Source organism: Cyprinodon tularosa, unplaced genomic scaffold (assembly GCF_016077235.1).
Source record: "Cyprinodon tularosa strain WSP-4 unplaced genomic scaffold, ASM1607723v1 ctg81, whole genome shotgun sequence".
NCBI lineage: Eukaryota > Metazoa > Chordata > Actinopteri > Cyprinodontiformes > Cyprinodontidae > Cyprinodon > Cyprinodon tularosa.
The window spans coordinates 2,187,588-2,211,615 of NW_024039574.1; the positions used below are offsets into that span (position 1 = coordinate 2,187,588).

A 24,028-nucleotide genomic window follows, 5' to 3' on the forward strand; every position below is an offset into this window, starting at 1 on the left:
TTATTTTCTATACATTTTATTTTGATAGTTGGAAAAAATATTGCAATATATAGTGATGTTGCAATATCATGATAATATCACCCCTACTAACTTCAATGCAGACCAAGATGTTCTCGCTCCTCATTCCAGAGAAAAGCTCGCCCACAGAGGTGAAGAGAATGTGAACTGTGAAATGCAATTTAACCCTCTATTTTACACTCAGTGAAATACTTTGAAAATTGAAATTTCAAGCCAATAGTGTTATTGGAATCCAGGACAAGACTATATTACCTTAGTTACATAAAAAAAATATGGATATTTTGATGGTAAAAAATAATGTCAATGTAATAACAAGAAACATCCACTTGCCTGAATTTTCTAAGAAAAATAAGAAAAGTGCTTCTATAAGAAATTCATGAAAATCACTCAGAGAGTGAAAGAAACACATTTTTTTTCGTACAACCTAACCTTAGAGGCATTAATGCTGATACTGGCACTTAACACTTTTTAGTTTAGAAACTTAAATATAATTGTTAACAAGGCTTATTAACTTTTTAATTTTATTTTTCTCTTTTCAATTAGCTTTTTACCTTTTTTCTTGACTTTTTTTCTATTTATTTATCATTAAAGGGCTCATCTAATTGGTCAAATGCTAAAATAAGATGTACAGCCATGTAGCAGTATCTTTGCTGAATGGCTGGATATAGATCTTGTGCTTCTAGACCTCACTGAGGGACTCCATTTGTAAGGGGTATGCCAGGGACAAAAAACGGTGACTTAAATAAAGGGTTGAAAGAATTTGAGATTTTTTTTCTTCATTTTTTTTCATTTGCAAAGTGAAGTAGGAGTTTTTCCTCTCCTCTGTACTGTGGATCAATGCTTGGTGTGAGGGATTGTCTTCGAGTCGATGAGTTGAATTAACTGGTTGTAATTTAGAAAACTTTGAATCAGTTTGACTGTATGAGCTGGTGAACTGTAAAGTGCCTTGAGATGACATGTATTGTGAATTCAAGCTATGTAAAAAAATGAATTGAATTGGGGGGGGGGGGGGGGGGGGCTCCATTTGTAAGGGGTTTGCAACTGATCAAAAACGGCGACTTGCCCTATAAAGGGTTCAAAGAATAAAATTAAAATTGCAAAATTAAAAGGTAGTTTTTCCTCTCCACTGTCACTACATGCATGCTTGGTGTGAAGGATTGCCGTTTTTTGCTAAAACAACAAAATATGTTGGTAGCTTTATGTAACAGAAGCACTGAGGTATTTTATTTTGATCTAAAAGCTTTTATTTTGAAGTAGCCGCAGGATATGCGGGTTTGCTGTATTTACTTTACGGTTCTTTGGCTGCTCAGGTGCAGCAGCATCACGTTCAAAGGGAAGTAGAGAGAGAGAGGAGGCAGAGGGAGCGATATTAATAGCCCAGAGCGAAGCTGCTGCGCATCGATAGGACTTAGGAGCAACCAGCAGACAGACAAAAGGCTCTCCTACTGAAAGGACCAGTCGAAATGAGACCGCTCCTTTCTTCATTTCTATTAAGCGCTGCGGCGCTCGCCCTGGCCGGGGCGGCCAGTATGCGCACCGATCCAGGGATCTCCTTCGAGTACCATCGCTACGAGGAGCTGCGGAAAGCGCTGGTGTCTGTGTGGCTGCAGTGTCCGACCATCAGCCGCATCTATACCATCGGAGAGAGCTTTGAGGGCCGAGAGCTGCTGGTGCTGGAGATGTCAGACAACCCCGGGACGCATGAGCCTGGTCAGTTTTTACGCACACGCTCTGCGTCAAAATGCGCCGAGTCTATCCAGGCCATCATTTATCAAGTTATTTTTTCCCGCTGTAGAAAAGCTTTACCACTCGATGAGAGCGCAATAACTCATCAGGCAGTTTTGCGCAAAGCTTGTTTATTCTAATTTAACGCAGAATAAGAGAGAAACACATAAACGAGATGCGCAGGTGTGTTAAAACCGCGTTTCCAGGCCTCTTCTGCATTATAGCCGCCATTTTGCTGGTTGATCAGCATCTTTGAGTCGTGATTGTAGAACACCTCTACACCAAACCTCAGAAAGCGTCCCAGGGATAATGCATCAAGCATTACTCCTTTTTTCTCTCCAACAAATAGCCTCACAACTTAACATAGTGTTAGAATAAGTGGTATGGTAACCTACAGGCAAAGAGAAGCCAATAAGTTTGTGTTTTATTAAACTGGTTTTAGATTAACGGACATTATTAAAGTCATTATTAACCAATCAGGGTATCCCTTACTGATACCAATTAACCAGTTTGATCAATTTGGATATAAGACCCATAGCGCATATAAGAGAAAAACAAAGAGCAGCGGATTCTCTGATAGAGGCAGTGGTTTAGGGCTGAACTGTAAATGGATGAATTACAAGATTATGTCTTTATGCTTCTAATCATATGTTCCTAACCATCACTGGATGATTTAGACGATCAGAAGTGTGCATCAAGGTAATTAATTTTAGATTATTTGTTTAAAAAGGCTATCTTGCATTTCACAATGATGACTGATGACCAAAACTTGCTTACAACATAATTTCATAGGACCAGACTGACAACATGAAGTAGGCTAATACATTTAAAAACAACACGCCATGCTCCATTCTATGGAGATTAAAGAACAACCAGGAAAAGGGCAGTGGTTTCTTTCTAGAATATACAGAGCCAGAGAGGAACACAGTAGTCAAACCTGCTGGTGTTCTGCATCTGCTTTACGCCTTCATAATTGATTGAATTTGTCTTTATTGATGAAACAATGAATTCTGCTCAGAGAGGGACATATCTGGTCTTCTCAGTATTGTCTTACACTCCTGCTCATTTGGATTAATGACAATGATCCAAAGCGCACCAGCGTGATCCCCTTTAAAGGTTATAAAAAAGTATGTTAAGTCTAATGTGAATTAGTTGTTGTGGCGTGACTTTAAAGAGGTTATTCTTATTTGAAAAATATTGAATAAGGTTGAATAAAGAAGGGAGGATAAGCATTCTTTCCCAGTGACTCTGGTGTCCATTGTTGTCTCTGTGTTGTCCGGAGATGGACTGGTGACCCTATTAATGGATCTGATCTTTATGAAGATTTATTGTCTGACTTTTATTTTACTCTTATCCTATGACCTGTTGCTTGTGGCCATGTTGGGATCAGTATACAGTAGGGGGAGGGAAAGAAGGGGTGCCATGTGTGATTGTTAAACTAAGGAAGGCTACATCTGGGAGAATCTGCAGAAGCAAAGACCTCAGTGGAACCAGCTGTAGTTATTAAATAGTATCTCCATTTGTTGCATCATATTTAACCACCTTTTAAATTATTGGATTCTACATCTAAAATGTAAATGTTGCTTCCACTTTGTAGTTCCTTAAACATGGCCATTTATATTTTAAAAGATTGTTCCCATTAAAAAAATGAAATCTACATTAAAAACAGGGCCTTGAATTTATTTGGGTCTTCCTTTCAGTTCAGTTATTAAAATATTTATGGCCTATTCAGTTAAAAAAAAAAACACTTATGAATAAGGAATTCATTTCAGAAATAAACATTGATTCTAAATAATTCAAGTTGCTTTTGAGGACCTGTGCATATGACAGCAATTCACTGAAACCAGGATTGCTTTTCCATTTCTGTTAACATACTTACACTTAGACTAACTTTATTGTCATTTTGTATTAACAGAGTGCATACCAAACGAAATTTGGTTTTGTACAGCTCTGATGACATTTCCATTTCTTAAAGTGCAACAGTGATCAAAGTGTAAACAAAAACATGGTGTAAAGAACCCATCGATATGGTCAGTTTGATGCAGAGTCTGTGACATGACCTACATAATGATTTCCAGAGTTCATTGATTCCAAAACAATGTTCCTTCAGATTTCCAAGCTCCATGATTTCCATTAAAAAAGTGTCTTTTGAAAATCACTGTAAATTACCTGCCCTTTCACTAGTAGATGGAATGCTTCATGCATATCTTATTGTGGTGGTTATACACAAACAGTATAAATGAGGCAAAAGTTTTCAGTTTTAATTAAAGAAAAGTGTAAAATGTACAGAGCCTGAAATGTGAAGCTTTATCTCACCTTGTGTGAGCCAGAGCTTGTCTTAGATCATCCTGGCACGATGATGAATGCCACTGTCACAGCTGCAGCCAACTTGATAAAGACAAGGATTGACTTTTAGACTTTATTTGGTGTAAGTCAGGGCTGCAGCTAACAATTGTTTTGGTAATTTACTAATCTATCGATTATTTTTTGGGGATAATTCTACTAGTAACACTTATTTTTTTCCTGATGTTAATCATTATTTTCAGACATTAATAAATATAAATAATAAAATATTTCAAATCCTAGTACCCTTTAAATGTCCCTGTATTATTCCGTACCATTTATTTAACACATTTACCAATAAAAACCCAAAATATGAATTTGAAATGTACCTGACCTAATGTATTATTAGTAATGCATATTTATTTCTTAGCTACTAAAAAGTCAAAGGAAATCGAGATGTAACTAAAAAAAAAGTAATATTTTTACCTTTAATGTCTTACAAGGATCATAATTACTGTGTAAAAAGCTGAGCAGCACATTGAATGTCGACAATCATGCTGTCGTTTTTTTTAAGCCAGTCTTTCAGGCATCGAAAACCAAGAAAGAAGGATTCATTTCCAAATATACTCTCCAGCTATCCAGTAAAACATTAAAATCAAACAAAAATATGCAGTAGCTGCACATTCATCTAACCTCAGTAATGAATAAAACTAAATCTAAACTAAGAAAACTAAAATATGCTTAACTTTAGCTGTTGGATATCATCTGACTAAATTATAACTGGCTGTAGGATTTTGCCAAATTAGAATTGATAAATCAAAATGACTTAAATTAAAATTTCTTTTTCTCTAGTATATAGTCTTATTACAGAATATCTAAAATTTGATATATATGTCTTTCTTTCTATCTTTTATTGGTGTCTTGATATGATTTTTTTCAGATATTGCAGATATTGCAGCTTAGGTTGTTGAGCAAAATTGACCCAAAACAATATCAGTAAAAATCATACATGTTTTTGTTACTTATCATGTAGTCTAAGATGGTAGAAATGGCGTTATGAAATGATTTCACTCAGAGTCAACAACAATGGATATGAAAACAACTGATTCATTTATTATTTAAGGTATACAAAGGTATACAAAAACTTTAAACCTAAAAATGAAATATCCAACAAATAAATAAGATAAAAATATAATAATTTATACTGACTGCAGTGTTTATTTCAGACACTTGTTTGAAGTACCGTATGTTAGCTCTGTGTGCAAAACACAAGTGCTGGTAGATAGAATGAACGACATGATCGAGATCGATCTGTTCGCCCAACCGTCTGTCCATCTTGCCAATTTAATCTCCAGTCACTTCTATACTTTCCACTTTTTTAACAAAATAAATAAATTTTTCACTGATCAAATAATGAACAAACAATTAAGTAAATACATAAATAAAAACCGTACATTAAAAAGCATTCATTATTTACTGCAGATCAAAGTAAAGAAATATTTTTAAATTCCTTTTCATTGAAGCATACTACAATCATACCAAACTGTGACTTTAAAACCTGTAACCTATCTGTTAGTTTTGTGTCCTGTTACACCCATACCGTTCTGAAGTGAATCCTTCTTCCCCCCCCCCCCCCTTTTTTACACATTTACACGTGTAAAACATGTTGAAATACTCAACATCGAAAACCTTAGAAAATTTGATTTAGTTTTTGATGTTGTCATTAACCGTTTATTGCTCAAATTGTTCACTTTAAGCAGTTTGATAAACAACTTTGGTCTTTATTAGAGAGTTAAAGGATTAGCCTGCAGGCCTTTTATCCCTTAATGGTGTTTGGGAGTGGTTCAATTGTTCCTATTTTGGACTCCTAACATTTTCTATTATCAAAAGGTGATTTAGTTCTCCTTTAAAATCCTTTGAGCCCTCTCAAAAAAAAAAATAAATAAAAATAAGGTTACATAATCCAAAAGTGCCTGGAGAGAATTTTGTTGGATTTAAAATGTTTCATTAGGCATTTAAGGAGCTGAGGTGTGTTTTCCTCCCCATAAGACCACAGATTTGAAGTACAACTCAGCTCACGGTCTCAAGTACTGATAATTGTACATATTACTAAGCCGGTAATAGTATTGTGGGCGTGTGCCGGCATGAGTCACAGTAGCAAAGTGTAGCCCTTATTACTAACAGATGAGTTTCCAAGCTGCTGTTATTTTATTGCCTCCTCCTCATGCCGAGCAAAACATCTGTTAGTAGAGAGCAGCTTGATTCAGACAAGGAGACGAACAAAGTAGATAGTTACAGAAATCTATGTGTGATTGTGAGAATATAATACTAATCCGCTTTGAGGTGTCCCTCAGATATTTTCCTCTCTGTGCACCATGCTCAGACGAAGGTGGAGCTAAAATAGCTGTTGCCGGGGCGACTCATCGGCTTAGTGTGCTGAGCCGTCTGCCGGTTCGTGGTTGGCTGGACGACTGCTTCCGAAAGATGATGGTGTTTAGCCGATGCCTCTGTCGGAGTGCAGCCATCTGTCATACACTGCAGCATAGGAACTGCCCATAGCCAAGAAGGTACACATAGGCTACCACTTATGCAGGACTTCATTTTGTTTTTCTGCCAGTTTTACTTATTATGACCGTTTTACAATTGTAAGAAATCTAAAAATCTGTGCGATTCTGCTCTTATAAGCTCTATACATTATAATTTCTTTGAATCTTGCAGGAAGGCAGCAAGCCTGGTAATTCATAAAATAATAAAGTGCTTTAAAATGTGTTTATATTTCAATGAAATCTCAGATCTTGCTGTTTGGCTTAAAAAAAACCCCAAACACCTGCAGTTGATGAATGTTATCTCAAAAGAGGAAAAAAGAAATGTGGCATACAGGATGTAAAGTATGTGTGATCTTTTAGCTGTTTCGAAATCCAATTTTCTGTGTCAAACTTTTCTGTTTGACGTCTTCCATAAATTTTACACCAGTAAGGGAAATAAGCTCCCTTTAACACAGGTTGATCCCTTGGGTACATCATGCAACACATATAGGGAGGCCTCAGAACAAAAAGCACTATGAATACATTTAGTCTAATTACCAATTACAAAAGGCTTTCAACCTATTGGCATCGGAGCTGCTGGCAGCCTGCCTCCTGAAAGTATGAACACGAGTTAATTTGCTCTACTTTGTTCAGCTTTCCTTTTACCCTCCACCACTGTAGCCTCAATAATTCTCAGACATTTCCCCACATGTCATACAAGCTATATTTTTTTCTTCTTTAAATGCCTTATTTATTCTATAACCTATTTTAAAACACCTGACTGATTCAGAAATTTGCTAGCTTTCTGAAGGACCAAACAGCTCGTCCAACTCTGAGGATCATCTAGCTTCTTAGTACACCTTCAGTTTAAAAAAATAAATGAAAATACAACTGAAAGACAAAGAAACTATATTGTATTTTCCAAAAGACAATTCTAAAATACACAAACATTAGCTCATTTGTGTTCGACTTTGGAGATGTTGTTGTTTCTGTTTTGCAGTACAGTTTAAAGGCTGCTATATACTCCAGGAGAAGCGAGGCATTTGTTTCATTGATGGCTGATTAACAGGTTTTTACTGAACTGCAATCATCAGAATCAGCTGTGCTGAAGCAGAGAAACCTCTAAAACCTGAAGGACAGCAGCCCTGATTATATTACTATAGATCTTTTTTAAAAGAATGTAATTTTGTTTGTACCTGTCAGCTTTATATATATATATATATATATATATATATATATATATATATATATATATATATATATATATATATATATATATATATATATATATATATATATATATACAGGTCTACGTGTGAGGAAATTATGTGACTTTTAAGGAACATCCAGTGCTGTCACATCTTTTGTGGCTTTTAATGGTGTCTCATTCTGAATGTTCACTGGGATTAAGGGTGTTTAACTACATCAGGATGGATATGTTACATATGCTATTATTGCAGTTTAATGGAATTTTTTTTTTCTTGGATATTTAGGATTTAACTTAATTTCTCTAGTGATTTTGTTTTTTAAAGCCCTTAAGCAGTTAGATAATAATTAGTAGCAGATTTAGTCAGAAACTAATCAGTCTCAGTTCCAAGCACACTAAGTTGAATGATCTATCATCGGTGCAGACTGAGCGTTCGCATGGTGTTATATGATGTTAGTTCATGGTATTATTGGCTGATTTCTGTTATACATGATCACAGTTGTGTTATTCATGTAGCAGCACCTGTCTGCAGTTTACATGGCATTTGAGGGATGTGAAGCTAATGTTGCTAAATTCTTCAACATGTATAGTGATCTGTGCAAGCCTGGCTTAGCTGTAATCTAGTTAGATATGCTGCAGTGTTAGATCCATTTTGAGATGCTACTGGAGCTTTATTTACCCGAGGCAGTCTACCAGTCACATAGCCTCTGACAGATATGCAGGGTCAGGGTCCTGCATCTTTCAAGTTTCATCTCTGGAGGCATTTGGGGCATCTTGTATGAAGCATAGACTTTTGTCTAAGATGTTGTCAATCTTAGGTTGCCTTTAGTTGATTTTAGTGTACACCATCTCATGCTGTGGAGACTGAACGTTTCATCAAATGAAGGATAAAATCCCCAGTGAACACACATCCACAAATCCAGTAAGAGAGCAGCTTGAATCACAGCTGAATATGTCATCACAGCAGACATGTGGCATAGATTAAAAAAGGTGTCTTTTGAAATGGATTGAGTTTCTGTCAAACCTAAACATCACAGCAGAGGAGATGAAGGCACAGAAACAATATATATTTTTGGACATTTTGTTCCCTTGCGGACTAAGAGCCTCTTCCTGTTAGATGGAGGAGGGAGTGATGGGAAACAAAGATAAAAAGGGAAGGAATGATGATTGAAGAAGCTTAACATTTTCCCCAAATGCCAGTGCGATTGGGGAGATAACACAGAGGGGGCGCAGAACGGAAATGGGACAGGGGAAAGGCCCCAGCTGTCAGCTTGAGGTCATTTATTATACATCAGACAATCAGACAAAGCCACCTCCTCTACTGCTTTTACCTCCTCATATTGATTTTCTTTATTTCTGCTAATCAGGAACTTTCTGATTTGTATTTCATTGAACCTGTCTGAACCATGTCCATCTTTAAAAAAAATAAAGTTTCTGCCTCAGTTTTACTCTATTTAGAGCCTCTGAAGGAGCTCAGAGTGATTGTAGCCAACATAAAAGAGACATGTCACTTCTTGGGTAGAGGTTAGACTAAAAAGCAGAATCAGTGGTTTAAACGGAGGCTCAGTTTTTCATAAAACTCCCTCAACAGCTTCAGCATCTTCACAAAGCCCTTTTACTTTTTTAAGTTGACACTTTAACAGTTTTAGAGGTCACAGAAGCCTTTCTAAATGGTTTAATAGTCTTAGTTTGATTAGATAACTGTCACAACTTCAAACATCTGGAAATTATCGCAGAATATGAAGTACTATTCTGGAAGTCAATAACTCTCCTCTTGATATCTTGACAATTTTTATCTTTCTATGCTGCCAAACAAGAAGCAGGGTGATGATGAAGATGTTGTCTTATAGATCATCTACAGGTTTGCCTTACAAAGCCATGACATCAGCATCTGGGCTTCCCCAAGTTGTTTTTATGCAGAGCTATCTTTGTCTAATTTTTACAGTTTATATAAATGTCTGGTTTTAGTAGGTAATCAAACTGCCAGAAAGGCCATTGCCACCATAAAAAGGGTCCGTCTTTAGTTTTCTTTGCTGTGAAAACAAAGAAACCAGAGATATTTTGCAGCTCAACTATAGAAACTTTGTCACCTTATCAAGTAGAAGATATTTTACTGCACTAATTTGAAAAATAAGTATCTTCTTTATCTGAAGTTGCAAGTTAAAGCATTAAATTATATCACAGCTACTGTTATAGAATCCAAAAGAGCAATTCATAAGTGTGCTTCCCCCTCCTGTGCATATAATGTGTGTAATGCGAGACGTCAGAGCTAACAAATAGGTCTCATATGATTGTGATGGCGTGTTTAGTGGAACGAGACAAGCAAAGATCAGCAGATCGTGTTTACTCACTCTGTTGGATCGTTTGTCTCTGTAAGCACCTGCTGCTGTCAGGGTTGCCACGATGACTGAGAGCGCTCAGATCCTCCGCACCATTACTGACGCTGGAACTGCAGTCATTACAGACGGGTAACCTTAGAGACTATTGATCAACTGTCAGATGACCTAAACAGCGGCGACAAATGGAATAGGATGGGTGACGGCCATTAGGAAACATGTCATATTCACCTTTAGCTGGAGTTTGTGTTTTTCTTCAGCTGATAAAATGTTGTTTGACTCATCTTATGAGAAACAATGTGATGAGAAGTTGAACTTTTCAGGATAATTTAAATTTGTAACTATCTGTATTATTTTCGCGCTCCTACTTCTGTGTTTAATTCATTGTATGCCAGATATATTTTAGATTCAGAATGATAATAACACAAAAGAAAGAATAAAGGGATAACTTTTTATGTTAAAAAAACAACAAGATGATGTAAAGCTTTGGAAGAGGATCAGAGGGCAGAGATGAAAAGAGGGGTAAACAAATGTTCACAGTTCTGAATGAGTATGTTACAGTTTCAGATATTGTATATTAATAGACTGAATGATACATGATTCAATCTTAAACTGATGGTTTAAAGAAGACATGTAAAACAGAGTAAAGACTTAAATATACTGGTTTGCACAAAGATGTTTAGAAGATATATAGCTGATATAGAGGAGAGGATCTGTTAAAAAGATTCATTATAAGGATAGAAATTGAACTTCACTCCAACCCAAAAACATGGTTTAACATTAAAGAGCTTTGAGTGTTCAGCATGTAAAAAAAACGTCCCTGCAATCTATCACACACAGGCATGGTCATCTGCAGCATATAAAACATGATTGTTCTTGCAGAGAGGGTTGGCTTTCAGGTACAGAGCATAAAACCAGCTTTAAAGTGTGTGTGTGTGTGTAATGTGTGTGTGTGTTTCAAAGTCTGCAGATTATTCAACAGCCTCAGTGGGGAACAAGTTAATTTTTGTCTTGAAACCAGTGGTGGCAGCGAAGCCAGATTTGAGCATTTTTACAATTATATAACAACCAGATGTGAGGGTTAAGTTTGTGTGTGGGGGTGGGTGGCGTGTCACCTACTTCAGGAAACAGGAAATGGATTACAGGAGATGAAGAAGGGAACAACAAAGATGTTTAAACATCTGGATCACACTATTTGATAATCAACATTAATGAAGGAAGTATTGTAATTTTAGAAAGCAGAATCTAAGTTTTAACAGCACAAAATGTTCTCCAAGGATCTAAAGAGTTGTAAATAGGAAAATCCCACCAAATGTTTTTCCCATGTGCCAGTGAAGAGCCACAACCCATTACTGATCTAAACACAAGAGCCTTTGTTAAAAAAAACTGAGAGAAGCTCTTTTGTTTGCAGACAGTTACAGAAAACCATTGACATAACAGGCCATGTTTTCTGTTACCTGTTTGGATCCTCTCACCCTTTCTGCACCATCTCTGCAGAAAAGCAGTGTGCAGTTTAAAATCCAGGTTAAAAGTTAACATTCTATTACCTTTACTGTAGGTGTGAATGTGTGTTAGTATGGTTGCTTGGCCTGGTTGCCTCTGTGTTGTCCTTTGATGGACCTGCAGCATGTTCAGGGTGTACAGCCAACTCTCATTCAATGACCACTTAACACATTAATTTTTTTATCTAGTATTTATTTAACTTTTTTTCAATTCAGCAATGTTATTGCATTTTTTCACTGAAGAAAAAAGTCTTCACCACGCTGCCCCTTTGACTATTCTCTCTGATCAGCAAGCAGTGATGTGAGGCAGAGCGCAACATTTCTGCTCAAATTTGAAACAAAGTGATCGTTTTAACACCTAATCTAAACAGTGAGACCACAAAGTAGATTGTCCTGGTGACTGATTCTTAAAACTGGCGCAGTTCCTACACTAGGGCTGAAACAACTAATCGGATTAATCAGGTTAATCGAATATTGCAATAATTTTCAAATAATTTAGTAATGGATTAATTGTGAACTTGAGTTTAGAGACCGTAAAATATGTCTTTAGGTAAAAGAGTAACCAACCGTTGAGTAGTAATTATAGCTGAATCGTAAAAAAAATCAATAAATATTTCAAAGTTAAGATAAAAAAGCATTTTCGTCTGTCAATATTCTCTATTCAGAGCTCCTCAAGTGGACTTTTCTTAGTTTCACCTGGTTTAATTTCATAAAAAGTCTTCTTTAAGGAACCTTTGGCTATCCGATTATTAATCGACAGATTAATCAATTTGTCAAAAGTTCATCAAGCCTTTTTCTAAACTGCAACAGTAATATTGAGTTCCCAGGTATAGTAATATTGATACTCATGCAAGTAATTAAATCAAAGCCAGTTATTTATCATATGTTATCCTGTATTTGAATAATGGAGGCTTAAAAACACATTACAGTATATGGAACCTTTAATATAATTACTGATGGTACCATGGTTGGTACAGTGTGTTAATTACGAATATAACTAAAGCATTTGATTCATTTATACTTTAAAGTTGATCGGTTCTGGGAACCTGAACCTCTTTATGCAGGCTAGAAAAAGGGCTTCTCTGTCCCATAATAACAAAAACAAATTTGCAAAGTTCATTAAACTCTGCTGTTTGCTTTGGACTTATGAGATTATTGACATTTTTGGTAAAAAAAACAAATGCAAGCAACAGGGGTGAATACCATCAGCACCGGGTAATAATGTTTATTGCCTTTTTATGAACTATCGTCTATCTTTATTAATACTTTAAAGTATGAAAAAAGTATTTTAAACACTGCAGCTCATCTGTTAGCCAGTAAAATAAGAATGAACACAAAATCTTCGTGTTAAAAGTTTTAAATGGTCTAGGACCACCTTGCCTACATATTCTCAAATTCTTCTCTACTTTATTATATATATATATGTATATATATATATATGTTATTTTAATAACATTTTTAAACAATTTGGCCAACTGTTTTTAAACTTGCCATGTCATTTCATAGTTAAATTTGACTTTGACGCTTACAAGAACTTTTTGAAATAATAGGAAATATTAGTTTTCTTCTCTCTGCTAGAGATCTGAAACAGTAAGTTTTGAGTATAATATATTTTACTGATCTAAAGAATTAAGCTTAATAAACACATGAATGGCTCCTCCTAAATATTATGGAAAACTTGTACTGAGGAGAAACTGTGTAGAGAAGTGACCCAGAATCCCTCTCTCTGTTCTTCAACCTTCTGGAATGTGTTAATATTTGATAAAACACTAATACCTTATGATAGGAATTTGTAAACCCTAGATATTCTCATCTGTGAGTGTGTTAGTAGAGCTGTCACCAGCTGGCTGCTCTGCATCAGGCTTCAGCCCGATCAGTCAATGACTGTGTCTGTCTTCTTAATCTGCTGTCTTTAAGTCATTACTGTCAAAACAGAACTCTGGGCTGTAGAGTTCAGCTCTGGTTAACCTCGCAGCTATGAGCCAGTACACTCATTACTGCTGCATTGTGTGAATCTTGATGTCTCTGTTTAATTTCCAGGTTACTCTTAAAGTTTCTCTGAAAATAGGAAGCAATGATGAGTTCATATCTTAGAAATAGTGAGAGTTATCTCTTCTCATGCTTCTATTTTTTGTTTTAGAAATAAAAATAACAACTCAACATAAAACTTAGATGCCTCTTAGCTGATTAGATCTAATAGCACACCTTGTTTTCTTTCCTCAGGTGAGCCTGAGTTTAAATACATTGCCAACATGCACGGTAACGAGGCCGTGGGCAGAGAGCTGATCATCTACCTCGCTCAGTACCTTTGCAATCAGTACCAGCAAGGAAATGACACCATCATCGAACTCATCCACAACACCCGTATCCACCTCATGCCCTCCATGAACCCAGACGGCTTTGAGAAGGCAGCCTCACAGGTGAGGAGGCAGGTCTGAAATGGTCCCCTTACTCATTGGCATCTCTAGTGATGATAAAAAGCCTTGAAATAAGGCACAATCATTATAACATCTCAGTTTTGTTTATATATCTACATCACTTTGTGAAACAGTTCATTTCAAAGTACTTTATAGATAAAGCTGAGATTGTATTCTTTACTATTTATACATAATAGAGGAGGGTGCTGTAAAAGGAAAATCTTTGGATACTCTATTTGGCTGCAGTTATTTGTGTTTTTGCACCTTTTCTAACGATTCATTCTTGTTTGGTGCGAAGCCTGGAGAGATCAAGGACTGGTTTGTGGGTCGTAGCAACGCTCAGGGAGTGGATCTGAACCGCAATTTTCCAGATTTGGACCGCATCGTCTACATTAACGAGCAACAGGGTGGAGCAAACAACCATCTGCTGCAGAACATGAAGAAAGCAGTGGATGAAAACACCAAGGCAAGCAATTAGTCTAAGTGATTCAGTGAAACAGCTCATAGAAATCTGTTGTTAAATGCTTGATAGTTTTTATACTTGGGTTTGTGCAACTCAGCCCCACACCAGTCTATGGGCCGGATCCATCAAAGGTTTGCGTGTATTAAAACGTGAGCTATTTCACTGCGCACGCTAAAAAATGTACAAACTGATCTATCAACAGCGTGCTAAAAGCATTTGGTCTTTAAAACGTGCTAAATAGCGCCTCTGATCCATTTAGTACTTCTTCTGCAATGAATATGCAATATGGGGCGTTTACAAGCTAACGTGCGTCTTGTGGGAGGAGAACATGTAAATATATTAATTTAGCACTCGCAAAGTGATTTATCAAACTTGAACGCAATTTTGCTAACGGTATCTGACTCTATATTTAACACGTTTCAAAAGAAGGTGCAAATGCTCTGTATGCGTAATTGCGCACACATGGCAGCGGTTATTGTCGCAAGAAGGAGACATGGAAATAAAGCAAGGAGACGCAGAGAACGCATTTTTTCACTCCGTGTGAATATTTTTGCAATGAACGAGGAAACGATCATCAAAACATATCGTTTATCCAGCATTGCCATTTTGGAGCTGTTGGGGGAACTCCGAATGGATTTGGAGCCAGCCACAAGGAGGACCCACGCAATATCAGATATCACAAAACTCCTTGCAACATTGCACTTTTTTGCATCTGGGTCATTCCAGCGTACGGTTGCAGCGTGAGCTGGGATCTCCCAATCTCGTTTTTTCAGAAGTGCTGTCCGACGGGGTCGGGGTTCTCCCCCTGCGCCTGTGGAGCAACGTGCCAAATGCTGCGGGGATCTCATCCACAGTCACAGGCCAATACAAAACACCTGTTTTTTTTATTATTTTTTTTTTACTGCAGCACATACCACCTTAGGGAATAAAGGTTGCCAATTTATAAATATGTATATATATATATATATATATATATATATATATATATATATATATATATATATATATATATATATATATATATTTACTTATTTATTTTTTTTGTTGGGGGTCACTGTAAGATTTAAATTTCTTAATGCACTAGTTTGTACAGACTACAAACTACTTTGCCGCAAACCACAAAACGCGCAAAACCATCATTTAAATAGGGCGTCTCCAACAGTTTTGCACCTTCCACCAGTTACGCAATCACTCTTGTTAAATCACCCGCAAACCATGGTTCAGCCCCTCGCGCATAATTCCAGTTTGCGAGCGCAAATTACTGCACGCAAAATTGGATCTTGATAAATCCGGCCCTATGTGTAAAGTTTTTATCATCCTCACATCTCCTTTTCTGCTTCAGAGGAACCAGGGTTTCTTACCGTGTTGTGAAGCAGTCTTTGGAATTTGGCCACATTTTCTCTTTTTTTCAGTCCAGTCACAATAAAATATGCCTAAAAATTAGGGAAGTTGGAAAATCCTCTTTTTTTTGCATCAAAGTTACTGAAACACACCTGGCAAAATCAATACTAAACACCACTTATGTCATGGGTAAACGGTCACTTAGGACCAATTAAGAAATAATAAGATTTGGCTTCTTGGCTATACTTGCAGTAAATTTAAAGCTCCATGGGGGTTGCAGAATATGTGATCTTCTGCAGTTGTTACTTTGACGGTTAGATACGTATATAAAGTCACTTCCTCTCTCACCTCAACTATGATAAACACCCTTTCAATATCAACTAAAATAGCAGAATGCCTCTTCTATCGTTCCAGCTGGCTCCTGAGACTAAAGCTGTGATCCACTGGATCATGGACATCCCCTTTGTCTTGTCAGCTAACCTGCATGGAGGAGATGTTGTTGCCAACTATCCCTATGACGAGACACGTAGTGGTGAGTAAATCAACATATATAAAACTTACACACATTTTTTTTAAACTTAATTGTACAGGGATGTATTTTTGTTTTAAATTTCCACAAAAACTTTTCAACTACAATTAAAACTCTGAGTTAAGTTTTTATTTATTTGTTCTTCATCCTAAATTGCATTCAAACCAGGAGGAAAATTGCCTGTGTTGCTTATAATATTTTGTGTTTTGTTTTCTTTCTGCTCACATCTGCTTATGACAGGATCTACCCATGAGTACAGCGCCAGCCCAGACGATGTGACGTTCAAGTCTCTGGCCAGAGCGTACTCCATATACAACCCGGTCATGTCAGACCCACAACGACCTCCCTGTCGCAAGAATGATGACGACTCCAGCTTCAAGGACGGAATCACTAACGGAGGAGCCTGGTACAGCGTACCTGGAGGTGAAGCATCCTTCCTATGAGCTTTGCTCTGCTTTTGGCAGCTCCTTTTAAATGGAGTTTAAAGGAGAAGTTCGGTTTTTAACACTTTTAGCCCATTTTCTGTAGTGTCCAGGATGAAATCGAATGATCGACACCAAAATTTTGACAATTGGTCCTGTCTCTGCTTTTTGGCTCATTTAGAATCCACCCCTGGCTGCTTCAGAATGGCTTCCATAGTGCATGTCCGATAATGTCCACAGTTGTAGTCTTTTCGCTTCACTCTGTGTACTCCGACGTCGAGGTGCTAACGTCTCTGTTAAACACTTTAAAAAACTCTGAAAATGGAATACGAAAGGTGGATTCTTGATCCTCGACGTCGGAGTACACAGAGTGAAGCGAAAAGACTACAACTGTGTAAACAGGCCCCATTTCCGTTTCCGGTGGCAGGGGAATATTGACTATTCCAACAGAACTCAATGGGATTTACAAAATGCTAAATAAAACACTACAGGAACGTTTTTTCTTTACGAAACTTTTTTTGAAACGTCATTGAACAGCGCTGACGACCCGGTGAGTAGCATATTTTAAAAAAAGAACGTTTAAGGTTGTTTTAAAGACATTATCGGACATGCACTAGGGAAGCCATTCTAAAGCAGCCAGGGGTGATTCTAAATGAGCCAAAAAGCAGAGACAGGACCAATTGTCAAAATTTTGGTGTCGATCATTCGATTTCATCCTGGACACTACAGGAAATTGGCTAAAAGTGTTAAAAACCGAACTTCTCCTTTAAGAATGGTCCTTTTTTATGAGATAGACTGTTGAATGCAGTGCCATCTAGTGGCTAAAACTACACATTACTCCCAAGTGTTCTGTGAAAAAAATAGGATGGAATCGCTCTGCAGGCTTTCTATGTTTGGACCACTGATGTGGAAGAACTTTCTGCTAATAGAAAATGTAATTTAACTTATGGATACATTTATAAGAACGGAAATACATTTGTGTTATAACCTAGATGTTGTTGCATCATCCTAAATGTTTTGTAAAATTTCAAAACTCTAAAAAGACATTTAAAAGGTTTGTACTCGTGTCTCCCTCCTCATCCGGGTCTGGGTCATTGGGGCAGCACTCTCAGTAGAGACTCCCAGACTTCCCTCTCCACAGACACCTCCTCCAGCTCCTCTTTGAGAAGCCTGAGATGCTTCCAAGCTAGCCGAGAGACATAGTCCCTCCAGGATGTCTTGGGTTTTACACCTTGGCCTCCTCCTGGTAGGACGTGCCTAAATAACCTCCCAAGGAAGGCGTCCAGGGGGCATCAGAAAAGAATGTCCGAGCCAGCTCAGGTGACTCATTTCGATGTGGAGAAGGGGCTCTACTCCGAGCCCTCCCCAGTGACCAAGCTTCTCATCTCTTAAGGGAAAGCAAAGCCTACCTGAAAAAGCTCATTTCAGCTGCTTGTATCCAGGATCTTGTTCTTTCAGTCATTATTCAGATTTCATGACCACGAGGTTAGGAAAAGAGCTTTGCATTTTTACTCAGCTCTGTCTTCACCACGACAGACCAATGCAGCATTTGCATCATAACGGCAGCCGCACTGATCCGGCTCTCCTCACTTGTGAACATGACCCTAATTTACTTGAGCTCCTCCACTTGAGGCAGAAACTCTCCTCTCACCTGAAGGGGAAAGAGTCACCTTTTTTCCGGTCGAAAACCAACTTGGAGGAGCTGATTCTCATCCAGGCTGCTTCACACTCAGCTGCGAACCATCACAGTTTATGCTGTAGCAGGCTGAAAAGCAAAGCTGGGATGTGATCCACTGGTCCCCGAAACCAGAGCCCATCCGGCTCTTGCCTGCATCTAGAGATTTTGTACGTTTTTATTGAAAAAACTGATTTCTATTCGACCGTTTTTGACTAAAACATAGTCTGATGAGCAGACCAATACCTCAGTAGTTCAGCTCTGATGCAGCTATAAGCCTGTAGCCGATTTTTCCTGAATGTACTTCTGGGCAGAGGTTCCAGCGCTGCTTCAGAAGTTACATCAAATGCATCCATGTTTAATTAAATTCAATTCACTTTATATATATATATGTATATATATATATATATGTATATATATATATATATATATATATATATATATATATATATATATATATATATATATATATATATATATATGTATATATATATATATATGTATATATATATATATATGTATATATATATATATGTATATATATATATATATATATATAGAGCGCCAATTCACAACACATGTCATCTCCAGATCATCCAGTCAAAATTGATTCAAAGTTTTCTATCTAAGGAAAACCAGTTGATTGCATCAACTCATTGACACGAAGGCAATCCCTCACCCTGGGTTTACTGGGTCTGATCTAGCAAACAATCGAAACATTATAATAAAGAAGTATGTTGTGGAAACTCAGAAGATGTCTGTCTTGCTACAGGGATGCAGGATTTCAACTATCTGAGCAGCAACTGTTTTGAGATTACTCTGGAGCTGAGCTGTGATAAGTTTCCCAATGAAGATACACTGAAAAGCTACTGGGAGCAGAACCGTGACTCCCTCGTCAGCTACATCGAGCAGGTTGGCATCACTTTGCGCTCTTAAATCCTGATCATTGTCATCCATACGTAAGATTTGAATCCAAACATCTTAAGTTAACTGAACTGAAGTCATAGATTATCTTCCATGCTATTGACCATCAAAATGTCACAAAATCTTATTGTTTATTATGTAAACAAGAAATGTCTTAAAGGAGTTTAGAAAAAAAAAGTTTAGGTTTATGGTGTAAAGTAAATTAAAATTTGGTTTATATAATAAGATGACATCGTAACATAAAGATCCTTAGCTGACTTTTTAAATCTAAGCTCATCTTTGTGCCTTTTGGTCAGGTCCATCGTGGCGTTAAGGGCTTTGTTCGTGATCTGCAAGGAAACCCCATCTCCAACGCCACCATCTCTGTGGAGGGAATAGACCATGACATCACCTCAGGTAATAACACTTAACAAAAGCCATGACACAAGCATTGTTTTAAAACAAAACAATGGCCCCATCTTGTGGAAAAAATAAGAACATCATCTCTTTTTCTTAATGCGTCTGCATGTGAGGTTTGCTCAGTTTTAGGATTTGTAGGGCTTTGTAATATTGTGATATTCACCCCTCATATTCTCTAGGTTATTAAATTTGATGCAATTAAAGCTAAAATATCATTTTGTACCAGCTTTGCACATCAACAGGTGGAAATTCTCCCATTTTTTGTTGCAAATTCGCTTCAGCTTTGTCCAATTGGTAGAAGCGCTTGTTATAAGATATAATTTCTTTGCTAAAAATGAAGGCACAATTCAGACCAGGCCGTTCTAACATGAATTACATTAACTTTGCCAGTTTGTCTCTTTTAGCTTTGTTTGTCCTGCTGGATTCTGAATCTCCACCACATTAGAAGCTTTAGAAATAGTGTTATAACCTAACTGTGCTTTAAGGCCTCCACAGAAAAGCGGCTTTTATTTTGAGATAAATTTAAACAAAGATGGAGTGAGTTTCTTTATTGTTAAGTTCAGAAGGTTTTCTTTGATTTAAAAAAAAGGAGCTGTACAAATACTTAGAATAGGCATACTTCTAAAAAGCAGTTGTGTTCATGTCAGGAACTTAAAACTGTTATGATGACAGTTGTCAGAGGTCCGTATTAAATATTAAGTTATAACTCTGTATTTTATAGCCAAAGATGGAGATTACTGGCGTCTTCTGGCTCCAGGAAACTATAAAGTGGCTGCAACTGCCCCAGGATACCTGACCGTCATCAAGAAGCTGGCTGTTCCCTACAGCCCTGCAATTAGGGTAAGACATACAAGATATGAAAGCAAACTTCAAATAAAAACAAGTGATGCCTTTTTTTCCACGGATTGCCCACAATCTGTTTCTCTCCTTAGCTCTTTTCCTTAGACCTTTATTCCTCACAATTAGAATGCTAAACATTAGAAAGCGTCACAGTTGGGTGGAGGTTTTTGAGGACCCAAATGCAGAGATCAGGAGGCAGAGGTGAATCTTTTAGATTTAATTGCAGAACTGAGGCAAAATACAAGAACCAAAAGACTAGAAAATGTCAGGGGAAAACTCACGTGGGAAACCAGAGATGAGGAAGCAACTAAACAACAACAAAAACAAGGAACGAGCACTGAGTGGCTGCAGAGGTGGTGTATATAAGGGGAACAGAACAAAGGATGGGCTAATGAGCTGAATATGGAGCAGGTGTGAAAGTAACCAACTAGAAGAAAGCCAAGGGGAAAAGAAACAAGCACAAGAGGGCAACAGAGAGTAAATAAAGGCTGCTTGAATATAATGGAAAATAAACCAAAGATCAACAAAATAGAATAACTGAAAACTAAAAGCACAGAGACCTAAAAGGGGAGAACCATAACAGAAAGAAAGGTTTACTAAATAGAAATGCTGGGGTAATCAGTTAAAAACAACCTGTTTTGCACAGCTGCTTCATCCATCAGATCCTCTCTTCTGTTCACATTCTACTGCAATCTCAATTATATAAGAGAAATAGTATTAGATTTTAGGATACATCTTGTAATTAAAGAAACATAACATTTTTAGAAATTGTGCTCCCTGTAAATCAATACTCAGCTTTAAAGGTTTTACTTAAACCAAATTCCTCTTTCTGACTGAGTTAAGTGTGCTGTTTATTTTCCTTTTTAAATGGGGATTTAATTAGAAAGGAGTGCGATTATCGATGCTCTAGTACAGTCTTCATCAGCAGGGATAAATCTGAAAAATGTTCTCAGTGCCTGAGAACATTTAAAGTAACATGCACTTTTTAACATTTATTGCATTTCCCACTTTTCTCCGGGCCAAACATATTTTTGCATTAAACTGAAAATTTTTTTTTTCTTCCCTGGAAGTTAAATTCTTTTGCTTCCATTGTTATAAAACTATGTTTCTAACTAATGTTAGATCCATTGTTCTTATCCATTTAATTGTCATTTTCTTTTTTCATTAACAAAAAAGGGGAAACAGGAGCTGATAAAATGGTTCTTTTCATATTAGCAATAGGGCTCATCACTCAGGGCGTCATGATGTCAGAGGCTGGTATGAGTTCACAGAAGGGGAAAGGGTGTAATCTTGTAATAGGATATCTGCATATATTTCGGCCGAGTATTTGCACAGAAGATGGCATCTAAATCACAGCTTCCTGTTTATGCTAAATCAAAGAGTTTTACTGTTGAAGATAGACTATTTGTACATTTCTACTTTAAAACAAAATAATTTCACTTGTCAAACATTAACTGGATAAATCTACACTTAACTGAAACCTCTTCAGACACAATTGGATATTAAAAAAACATTTCTTATGACATGTTCTAAATAGTTTTTTTCTCTTTTCAATCACTATATCAGCGTAGGGTCAGATGATTTGGATTATTCTGCACTGAAAATAAATAATTTCACACACCATATTTTATTTGTAACAACAAAGTGGACATGTTTCTCTTGGCAGCAAAATTACTTTGGATAGGGAGACAAAAATCAATTTACATGTAAAGACAAAAACCTCAGAATATTTTATACTAATAGCACATAAAACATTTATGAAAACAAGAAAAAAACATCTTACTCAGGGAACCTCTTATGAAAAAAACAGCTCTGCTTTTCTTATTCTGATTTGATTAAAAAAAGCTAAAACCTTCTATATACTGAAAGGTCATTGGTTTGAAATATAAAATATCTAACAGTTCATACATTTTATTAAATAACTCTAAATTCTTTAATTCAGCATTTCAGAATATTGAGAAACTTGTAGATCTTTCTTTTTTTCTACTACAACAGTTTTTTGTTTTTTTATATCAGGTGGACTTTGAGCTGGAGTCTCTGATGGAGGAGAAGGAGGAGGAGCGGGAGGAGCTGATGGACTGGTGGAAAATGATGTCACAGACGCTGAACTTCTAAACTGTTTCGGACCATCGATGTTAAATATGTTCATCCCGTGTACCCGTCCCAATCTAAACTGTTTATATTCTTTCTCTTTTGTTCCAATTCCATTACTATCTGAAAAAATCTGTCCGTTTTGTTGGTGTTTGCCTCATTATACCTGTAGGTTATGGAAATGTGGAGTACACAGTTGAAAACTAAAGGCAGAGCTGGCAGGTCGTTTGGTGGCAGTGAGGTTGATGTTTATTTTTGTGGTGAGCATGGCCTGTATCACAAAGATGACTGAGTAATATTTAATGATGTATGTAGAGTGGCTCTTTATATCATCTTTTTTGTGGTCCTGTTTAACGTCTCTGTTTCACCCAACTTCAGTACAAAAAATAATATAACACAATCCCATTCACTCTCTAACAACTGTGAGCACACTTGCTGATAATTATCACTCTTCTGTTTTGTCTTTTGAGGGGGAAAAAAAAAATCAACACTAAGGTTCAGAGATGATCAGGGATGTTAAAACCGCTCTAACATCGACATGAACACTCTATACAGACAGGTCGATGCCCCTGTATGTTATTTATTTTGAGATTTTCTTATTCATAAGCACACACTTAACTTGAATGTTCATAATATATTCTGTATTTATAAAATGCATATAACAAGAGAAGTGTGTTGTTTTTGTTACTAAGATTTAGAAAATTAGGCCAGTATAGCTTCAAAATATACTCATCTAAATTTATGGAACATATTCCTTTGCACATGCGATGCTCAGGAAAGCACGGCAATGCAAAAGAAAAGTTCCCAGACTTTGGATGCATTTCACCAAGTATGAGACCACAGAAAAGATTTATGAATGTATGAAAAAACAACACATGTAAATTCTAGAGAATAACCTGTTTAATAAAGTCCCCCTATTTATGTTGTCAAGCTGCGATCTAATGTCATTCTTTACTCTACTTATTTGGATAAAAAACACCTCTATGGTCATATAATGGGATAGATGGACCCAGTGTTCAGGTGAGACATACAGTGGGAAGTTTCAAAATGGGTGTCCTCGATGCAGCAACCCCAGTGAGCAGGCAAAAGACCGATCCAGGTCAGGGAAACTTTTCAGAATAGGACCATTTTGAGATCCAAGATCTTGGAACCTCGGGTCGGGCTACGGACTCTAGAGTCTCTAGAGACCCGTGGTTCCAATCCAAACAGGAAGAGACAGATCCAGGGTTCCACGAATCCACAGAGCGTGAAGGCAGGTTTAGCATTCCATGAGTCCAGCAGCGAGCTCAGACAGACATGCTCAGATGGAGACAAGTGGGCTCAGTGGTTGA

The 24,028-nt window shown here is 37.0% G+C and overlaps 1 protein-coding gene across 1 annotated transcript; it reads left to right on the top strand.

The window, feature by feature from the left end:
- The first annotated feature begins 1,313 nt into the window (after window positions 1-1,313).
- Window positions 1,314-23,627, top strand: cpe (carboxypeptidase E). Its single transcript, XM_038271876.1, has 9 exons — window positions 1,314-1,728; window positions 13,820-14,016; window positions 14,312-14,479; window positions 16,232-16,349; window positions 16,587-16,769; window positions 19,216-19,355; window positions 19,664-19,763; window positions 20,488-20,606; window positions 22,623-23,627. The coding sequence occupies exons 1-9, from the start codon at window positions 1,482-1,484 to the stop codon at window positions 22,719-22,721; spliced, it is 1,371 nt and encodes a 456-aa protein (XP_038127804.1). The 5' UTR covers window positions 1,314-1,481; the 3' UTR covers window positions 22,722-23,627.
- Window positions 23,628-24,028: the final 401 nt, after the last annotated feature.

Excerpts from the sequence above, each read along its gene's own strand:
- cpe (XM_038271876.1), top strand. The coding sequence starts at position 1,482 with ATGAGACCGCTCCTTTCTTCATTTCTATTAAGCGCTGCGGCGCTCGCC. Across the intron at positions 16,350-16,586 it reads CTATGACGAGACACGTAGTG|GATCTACCCATGAGTACAGC; the intron begins GTGAGTAAATCA and ends TGCTTATGACAG. Across the intron at positions 19,356-19,663 it reads TCGTCAGCTACATCGAGCAG|GTCCATCGTGGCGTTAAGGG; the intron begins GTTGGCATCACT and ends CCTTTTGGTCAG.